At 38.0% G+C, this 9,696-nt stretch overlaps 1 protein-coding gene across 5 annotated transcripts in view; it reads left to right on the forward strand.

The window, feature by feature from the left end:
- Window positions 1-9,108, forward strand: part of PCSK5 (proprotein convertase subtilisin/kexin type 5) — a 257,241-nt gene extending 248,133 nt beyond the window's left edge. For 4 of the 5 annotated variants that reach the window (XM_027662913.1, XM_027662916.1, XM_027662917.1 and 1 more), the window contains 6 exons: window positions 314-544; window positions 2,734-2,911; window positions 3,950-4,167; window positions 5,280-5,395; window positions 6,937-7,123; window positions 7,708-9,108. In XM_027662913.1, the coding sequence (XP_027518714.1) occupies window positions 314-544; window positions 2,734-2,911; window positions 3,950-4,167; window positions 5,280-5,395; window positions 6,937-7,123; window positions 7,708-8,114 (1,337 nt within the window). In that variant the 3' untranslated portion in view covers window positions 8,115-9,108. Of the gene's footprint in view, window positions 1-313; window positions 545-2,733; window positions 2,912-3,949; window positions 4,168-5,279; window positions 5,396-6,936; window positions 7,124-7,707 lie in introns of those variants that run through there. The other variant, XM_027662918.1, reaches the window with a different exon arrangement.
- Window positions 9,109-9,696: the final 588 nt, after the last annotated feature.

Genomic DNA, 9,696 nt, shown 5'->3' on the forward strand with positions numbered 1-9,696 from the left:
ATGCAGAAAAATAACAAGGCTTGTCTCAGAACAGCAAAATTTGAAGAAAGCAGAGAGGGAGGTAGCAGAGCTACATATGTTTAATATTATGGGCAACCACTATGGTAAAATGCTGAGAATTGCCAGAGACCATATGTTGCAAAACCAGTGCTGGTTCAGAAAAAAATGTAAGGAACTGCCTGCACAAGATTGACAATAATTTCTTTCAGCCTTTCATCCTGAGATGACAACTGCTTCTTTCAAAATTAAAGCTGTAATAATACTCTGAGATGCAGCAAGAAGTGGTGACGTTCCTATTGTTTGTCCATTTCAGCATGCAACAGGACATGCCAGACTTGTTCTTCTTCCAATGCCTGCCTTACTTGCAGAAATGGCCAGATATTGAACCGTGATGGGCACTGTGTGGTATCTGAGTACTGCTCTCCCACTGAGTTCTATGCTGAGGAAACTCAGACTTGCAAGTCTTGTCACAAGAAATGCTTCCACTGCTCAGGACCCACTGAACACCAGTGTCTTAGCTGTGCAAATAACCGCTATCTTCTCGGTAAGTATCTCGCTCCTGCCTCTAGATTTCATTCTACACCCAAAGCATGAAGTAGGCAAGTCTCTGTCACATTTATGCAATATCTAGGGCTGCATCAACCAATAAAGACTGTAAAGTTGACCTGACAAGTAGGTAAATTGCGCAGAGATAATTTCTTCTGTGAGGCTACCTGGAAACTCTTTATGAGGCTGGGCTCGCCACTGAGGCCAAAGACGGACTTTTAAGTAGCAACAAACTCCATGGCTAAACAAAACTCATATGTTTAATTTCCTTGGTATGTACTGTTCCTGTTTTTTCCTGACCTTAAAAAAAAAAAAAGAAGGCTATCCTTAGCATCTTTTTTTTTTTTTGGTTTTATTTGTTTGTTTGTTTGGGGAGTTGGGTTTTTTTGTGGGAGTTGGGTTTTTCTGTAACTGTATCCACAAATGGCTCACATTTTCGTGTTGACTTGTTTAATCCGTGCAGAGGTCTGATGAGTAAAGAAATACATAAACAGAGCTGTTAAGAAGTGATATATGGATCCCTAGGTCAGTATCTACTGGGTGGCTGAGGTGCAAAGCTACTTTTCTGATTTGGAGCAAAAGACTATACTGTCTCAGAAACTAATTTGTAAAAAGCATTAAATCCTAGAACTTAAAAATTGCTTCTTTGCATATTCTTCTAAAAGTAAACAAAAAATTTAGAAAACAACTGGGAGAAAAAAATTATTAAATTATCTTTCATGCAGGAAAAATCTAAAGAGAATGTGGATTGAAACTGAACCTCAGCTTTTTGAGTCTAATTCTAATGCAGATTTTGCATTCTTAAATTTCTGAGGCCTTGCATCAGACCTGTCTTTTTTATCAACACATCCAGCTGCTTTGCACCATTACAATTGGTAAAGTTAATGGAAGCACGTAAAGAAACATCCTGGAGTTGAGAAAAAAATGCAAAAAAGAAAAAAACCCCACAACACTTCCCCCTGCAAAACCTAGAAATAAATGGAAGTATCCTCCTTTGCCCAGTTGTAACCAAAGCAGCAAAACTATCAAGACAAGCTATGTAATAACTACAAGCAACTCATGAGTAATTACTCCTCTCTTAGCTTGATGCACTTGCAGCTTGTTAGATTAGTCTTAACTTCTCATTCAGGATTCCTATTTTAAAGACTGAAATTTCACTGAAAAAAAAGTGGGATCTACCTGGTACGCTTGGCAGCATTACAGACATTTAATCCCATATAAAGTAGCAACCACAGACAAGGGCAAAGACCAGTAAACAAACGTCATTAAATCTCAGATATACCATCCGATTTGTCATATACACAGAATGCAATGAGATTGATGCTTAGAGCAAAACATAAGGAAAATGGCAACCCAGATAGAAAGTTTCCTCATTACTAGTGTTGCCTAAAAGTGGCATTAAAAGAAATCTCTAAGACTCAATTTGTGAGTTAGAAATCAGGTATTCTTTAGTTGGTGTCGGGTACATTGGTCGTCATTTTGCCACAATGCACATCAAGCTATCTTCACTACATGTCAGCCTTACATGATTATTCATTTTTTGTTCTCTGCATTCCTGTTACATATTCATGATGCTTCCCACCATTTATTATCATATATGCTTAGCCTTATAAGGTCTCTGAGGGTCTTCATCGAGGGTCTTGGTGGTCTTTCCTGTCTGGAGCCCCCCAGAGTTCTAAATGACCTCCTTGTGAACTTCTTCAAGACAATTCACCTAGTTATACAGTAACTGGGTGTTGCCTGACTGGCTGCCTCAGTTCCCTTCCTCATTTTTTCTTTAAATCACTTGGCTCAGCTATCTGTAGTTTCTGTGTTGTAAATACTATCAGTTCTTTTACATCTCTAAACCTCAACATTACTGGGGTAAGATTTCTTTTGATTATTCTGAAAGAGATCACATCTTCTGTTTATTATTACGTTTATACATTTATATTCCCTAAAGTAAAAAACTTATTTGTTCTGCAGAGCCTGCTAATATGCATAAGACACCAAAATGAGGATTAATAAATTAACAAGACTTAGAAGAATCAAAAAATAATTTCTATATCTCAACATTTGCTTTTCTTGTTCTGGTACATATATATCAGCATCTCCTGTTACAGAGTTTGCTCTAGCACAACTGTATGAGTTGTTTTATAGCAGCAGATACTGAATATGATGCATTATTTTGCATTGTTGTCCGTGCAGATACAACCTGTGTTGAAACATGTCCAGATGGATATTATGCTGATAGTGATGAGGGGCAATGTTCTGCATGTCACAGTGCCTGTGTCACTTGCACTGGAAGATACAGCTCACAGTGCCTTTCCTGCAAACCGGGTTGGTACAGACAAGGAAAAGGATGCGTAAACCAGTGTCCATCAGGGTAAGGTCCAAGATCTTTTGCTAAGAGCTGTACCACAGAGAGAGCTTTGAGAAATTAGGTCACTCAGCAGTATTCTATTTCGGTAGAACTGTGTTTTGTTTCAGGTGAAAATTTCTTATGCTGTCCCACTACAGAGGTGGTAGAAAACCTCCCCTCACAGTAGAAAACTCTCAGTTGGTGGCCAGGTTGGGACCATTTTGATAAGGTGTGGTCATTCTTATACTCCAAAGGTGACCTGAGGCTATATCTATACAGAACAGTGTGAACCAGAATAAGTATATGAACTTATCTGTCCATCAGCTTGAGCACAGGAAGTAGTGTAACTTTCCTCAAGAACCTTTGCAGCTTCCCCTGAAGTTTCGATGAAGTTACTTTTTTTTGCATTTAGTGAATGTTTATAATAGGTGATAATAAAAACAACCATTAAAACACCTCTCAACTGAGCACTCATAATTCTAGACAGAAACTTCTTTAATGAATCCATTTAAGTTCAAAATGTGAATTCAGTGTGCTCTTGTGACTATACCTCAGAAATTCAAATTTAGAAAGTGGGCCTATGATTTCTGTTTCAGATCCGTTTAGTTTAAAAGTAGAGTACGATTGCACTGGCTGTTAAATTATCATCCCATTAAACTGGAGGTCTACAATGACTACATTTTAGCAAAACCCCAATGTATCAATTATTCTTTTTACCTGAGAGCATAACTTGGGTGAATAGAGTCAAAGAAGAGTTGAGCTTTTTTGAGCCCTGCCTATTTATATACTTTGTGACTGAATTCACTCTAGATTTTAGAAAGTATTGCTTTATGCACCTTCAGTTTACAAAGTCTTGCTTTATAGGTGAACTCCAATAGCCAAGGAAAATTAAAAGGAAATTAATTCTGTTTTCACTGAGATTGCAAGTAATTACTGTGTTCACATTAAAATAATTTTTATACATTGATGTAATCACAGTAAAAAGCTAAGAATTAAATATGTTTTGGTTTTCCTGTCACTGCTGAGCTTTATGCAAAGCTACGACTATCTTATCTGTTTCAGGTATTTTGCACAAAATTCCACTGGATTATGTGAGAGATGCCACAAGAGTTGTAAGGAGTGTACGGGACCTCAACCCACAGATTGTCTTTTATGTGATACGTATTTCTACCTGTTGCACTCGAAGAATGAATGTGTTAGCTCTTGTCCTCAGTACTACTACGAAAACAAGGACAACAATGTCTGTGAAAGATGCCACCCTTCCTGTCTAACTTGTGAAGGTAAAACCTTACACTCCGCTTTGAGCAAAAAAGACGTCACTAAAACACCTGTAATCTCTCCTCCAAGATTTGGAAACACTTCACAAAGATACATTATGCATACAGTGCTACAAACCTGGCAATGACCTAAGTAGCTACAGTGGGTGATGCAGACCTCTTCCTGGCCCTGGGTGACTTGCTGCACTCACTGTTCCCTGCTGCCACCTTACTTTTACAGTATTGAACAACTGAGATGAAAATAAGGATATGAATTCCTGCCAAGCAGTCCGCAGGGCTTCCTCAATCACAGAGCACAAATGTAAAGACAGCCACTTAACAGGAAGGGCTAGAACTGAGTTCTGTTGCCAAGTCAATGAAGGGAAACAAATAGACAACGGTAATGAATTTTCCATCAGCCAAGCCTCTCTCAAAGATGCCCATGAGCTTCAAAAAATGGGCTCTGTTAGTTGCAGAGCTGGACCTCATTTCTCACACAAATACTGAATAATAAGTGAAATATACCTTACTCTCTGAGCCATCCTACTGTATGCTGCTATGTAAAAGTCAAGCCAAGGAACCTAATTCCAACCACACATCTGTACAGTCTGCAGTGGGAAGAGTAAAGACCATAGAGCATATCTTTAGGGTAAAAAAAATAAATATATATATATATAGTGACACACTTATATATTCAGTTTCTTAGTTTTCCTAATTAATCTATTTCTGAAGCAAGTAGCATTAATCAGTCAGTTAGCAGGGCTAATAAGTATGGATTTTGTGAAGGACAGCTTTTGGCTAAGGTTCTCCACAATTTTACTTCAGCGCACTTACCTAATTGATTTTCCTGAATGTGTCAGAGCTTCCCTGTAAAACTGATTCCAGAATCATCTTTTCATTAATATAAAAACACATAAATATATTTTCTGGGCACATAAAAAACGAAGACAAGGCCCAAACTTCTTCTAATACCAACCTCTTTCTAATACCAAACTCTTCATGCTGAACTCCTCACCAGTGATTCTTACTCTTGACAAATACCCTTTTGTTTTAGTGGTAGTGGTCAGTATGACTTTTAAAGGAAGTTCGCTGACAATTTTCCTGTTGTAATCTTGTTGTTTCATTTACCCTTCTAGGGAAGGGAGCATTCAGCTGCACATCTTGCGTATGGAGCTACAGTTTATTAGGTGGAATGTGCAACTCGGACTGTTTTGTAGGTGAATACAGAGTCCAGGAGATACCAGGACAAGAGGTACCCCTTTGTAGGCTTTTTCTGCTGTGAATCTTACACAATACTAGGAACAGACTGCTCTTTGCTGAGTTTTTAAGTATGCTTATCTTTAAGTATGTTTACTTGTTTGTTGTTTTGGCAGAGGAAGCATTGTTTCTCTTTCTGGAGTTGTCGACTGTAGAGTAATCCTCTATAGTCAACAATGATATCAAAACATTGTTTGATGATATGATATCATGTGAACAAAATCAACTATATTAGTCATAGAGCTATATCACTATATATTTCAGTATAACTGAGATTTGCCCATGGATTTCTGATGCCTTTTCTGTAAGAAATCATTTTGCATTTCTGATTGAGAGCTTTGCTGGCACCAACCTCTAGTGGAGGGATAGGCTAAAGTTAACAGAGCTGTATATTTAGAAGAATAGGACCACAGTTAGATTTGGGTCTGTGCCACAAGTCTGGGCACTCCAGCTTCCAGATTTCCACACCAACTGCCTTCCAAAAATGTTTATTCAAGAGTATATCATGAAGGCATAGCAGCTTGCCTGAGATGTTGCATACCCTGGAGTCTCTGGCCTGGAATATCCCCTTAGCAGGGCTACTTCACACCAGTGAGAAAACAGCCTAAGAGCTGGGGACCACAGAGGTCCGCAGGTCTTTGCAAAAGCTTTGACTCTAAGAAATTACGATCTGCTATGATCCTCCCATCTTGCACAGGTTCTTCAATCCAGAATAAGCAGCCTTGCAAGTCTGACAGCAAGTTTGGTGAAAGTTTATTAGAGTTTCCAGATCCTCACAGTGGGGTCCTTGGTCCCATAGCAGAAAAATAAAGTTTTTTCCCCAGTCAGCCAGGAATTGTGAATGTTGGAAACCCTGAAACACCTGACCTCAGAGCATTCTGCAAGGCATGTGTGACCACAGTGACCTTTGGTGGTCTTTGTACACAGAGGGTCCTAGCAGCCTATCTGGAATTTGAGAAGAGTATTTGAATCTAACCTGGTTTTGTAGAAAAGAACCAACACAATCTAATAGAAATCTGTTTTGATAGAAATTTTCCAACCATCTTTATTCCTTATTTCTGCTCATTCTTCGGTTAGAAAGAAAATGCATTCTCTCAGCTGTTTTTTTTTTTTCTTTCCCTGGGATATTTCATGTTGCCTCTTCCATGTCAGTTACTTTTAATGCTACTCTTGAGGAAGCTTCTGGAAAGTCACTTTACCATCATTACTGCTGAACTACCATAGATCTGCTAGAGTGGGACTAGTAAAAAAACCCCACACTTTCTGGCCCAAAGAGCTTACAGTGTGAATAAACTTTACCTTCCTGTCTACTTAGATGAGATCTCTAATCTCCAACAACAATTTATCCCATCTCCCTACAAGCAGACCACTGAGAACTCAGGAAATAGGAAATTTTAGATTTGCTACTGTATTTGCCATTGACACTCATGGTGCCCAGAGATGATCACCCAGATGGTGAATGACAGGACAGAACTACCAGGTCAGATTCCAAGAATCCAAAATGAAAGGTGCATTGCTTGTGTTCTGTGTTTGAAGGAGGATGAACCCAAGTGTGAGAAATGCGACAGCTCATGCACTGAGTGCAAGGGACCTGGTCCTTTCAACTGCACAGTCTGTCCAGCTAGCATGCAGCTCTACCTAGAGGAAAGCCGCTGCCTACCCTGCTGCAATGACTCTGATCCAACAGGCAACACAGAGTGCTGTGACTGCAGTGAAACACAAGGTAGGACCATGCAGTAGAAGAGTAGTAATAGTGCTGAAGGGTTTTATGGCTGATTAGGCTGACATTTAAAAATCGAAAGGAGAATAGACTAAAAATATGCTGCTGAGCTGTTGGTAGTGTGTTTCTACTGCTCCATTACCAGAATAGGAAAGGCTTTACAAAAATAACAGCAGTCACAACTGATGCTGGAGATGGCAGCTTCTCTCACTCACAACCGTTATGTCAAATGGCCAGGCATTTTATAAACCGGGTGACTGAGAAGTGCTTGCTTCAATGAGTAGAAATCTGAATAATTTCATTTGTGTGCCTGCTAGCTTTTCTGCCTCTTTCTAATTATTTTGAATCAAATAAAGAAGAATAGGTATCTCAACAACCTTGTTGACATCCTTACAGCATCACAGCTACAAAAATACAGTTGTGCTACTGGAAAAGTAAGCTATCTAGTTAAATGATTTTAAAAATGTAAACAGTCCTAAACACTGTACTGGGCTTTTTAAGACAGATATACCACACACACACACACACAAACACATGCACGCAAGCTCATATAATCTTTTTTATTTTTTTTTTAACTGCTGTTGTAGATGACTGTGTGTTACAGAACACTGTACCCCCCAAGAGAAAAAGCAAAACTGCTTTCGTTGTTATCACTTCCATTTTGCTTCTCCTTGTCATTGGAGCCATTGTATTCATCTGGAGAAGATCAAGAGCCAAAACCCAGGCTGTCAATATAGGTGGGTATGAAAAACTGACAAATCACTCCAAAACCTTTCCTTCCCGCGTGAGCAACTACCACAAGAGTCCCAGCTACCAGGAGGATCAAGTGATTGAGTACAGAGATAGAGAAAATGATGATGATGAAGATGATGAAGATGACATTGTATACATGAGCCAGGATGGCACAATCTATCGCAAATTTAAATATGGACTTTTGGAGGATGATGAGGAAGATGAACTTGAATATGATGATGAAAGTTATTCATTTAGATAAGTTTTTACTAACTTACTAATAGTAAATTGGTCCTACTCTGTTGTTTTTCCTATGAAATTACAGCAATTTAGTTAAGTATATTTAGTTACGTGATAGCATGCTGACCTCCAAATTTTTTGCTAATAGTAATTATGAAAGCAGAATGGTTTCTAAAAACATTTTTTCCTAAAGCTTTGCATAAATCCTTTCTAGACTTTTAAATATCACTCCAGATATAGTCTTGTTGAGAGATTATGTTTCTGTGCATTTGTGTGGAGAATAATTCCTTTCCCAATATGTATTTGTGTGCCTTATAAGTAATACAAACTTTGCTTCAAACCATGCACACACACTTATTAAGAACCTTGTCAATCACTACCAGAAATGTGATAAGCAAAATGAATGTATCTACCTTATGAATGCCACTGGGATAGGGTGATGGTAGTTTACTACTTTGTGATTATAGTTACTCAGCAGTTCATGATAGAGTAGGCAACTTGGCTGACTTTACCTAGGTTTTCTTCATTGGTGTCACCTGGTGAATCTGTGTTCCCTGAAGCCAACACATTTCTCTTTATAATCCTTATAGCACTCTTTCCAGGGAATTTGGGCATCTATGATGTGAAGTTTTAAGATTTCTGATGGTGACTATTCCTCACAACCATATTGTATTCACAGTTTATATGAAATATAACTAAAATATTTTATATATCAGCCTCTGATTAAAACTTACCGTGAGTGTTTGTCAACTAATCTTTCATTGTACTGGATTTACCACAAAGGGGAGTATTGTTAATAAGCATGGCGTACACATACATGTGCCCCAAGCAGCTTTTCTATTTCTATTATAAATGACTCAGGGTGTTCAGAAAATGGCAAAGGGGATATTTAGCACTTATTTGATAACTTGAAAGAACACACTTGAAAGAAGTATTATTTTTCATTATTATTATGATGATAAAACATCGTTTTAAAGAAAAGTATGCTTTGTGGTCCTTTGTTGTGAAGGAATAAATTCTTTAACTGTCTTAAAAATGCTGCTATTTGTTAAGTTTCATTCACCTTCAGAGTTCCTTTAGATTTCCAGTGAAAAGAACTGCTCTAGAATGATAAACCAATTAGATTCAGTGTCTACAAAGGAATTGTGTGAAAGTACCCATTTTATGGTTCAATACCTCAGTGGAATTTTTTGCATTAAGTATTCCTAAAGACCTCAAGATAGTTCCATCTGTAAGATTAATGAAGTTTTATGGTGAGGTTTGAATTTTAACCTTCTAGTCATTTCACCTCCAGTAAGAGAGAGGAATGTCTTGTGACTTCACAAAAGCTGAAACAAGTAGCTATAATTATCAAAAGTTTTACGACAGCAATGTACTTTGGAAAGATGGATGTTATCTTTCACTTCAAGTTTTGAAAAATTGGAACAGGAAAAAAGGAGTGAAAAATCAGTTTGAAAGGTCATACTACTATCCTGCTTTCCTAAACTTGTTTGGATTAATAATATGCTTTACTAATGTTGCTAGTGGCTTACAACGCAACTGTAAGAATTTGCTTTGGTCTGACTTACCTCCTCACATTTCAAAGGCTTATTCCTAGCTATGCC

The sequence above is a fragment of the Corapipo altera genome, unplaced genomic scaffold (assembly GCF_003945725.1).
Source record: "Corapipo altera isolate COAL_440 unplaced genomic scaffold, ASM394572v1 61167, whole genome shotgun sequence".
NCBI lineage: Eukaryota > Metazoa > Chordata > Aves > Passeriformes > Pipridae > Corapipo > Corapipo altera.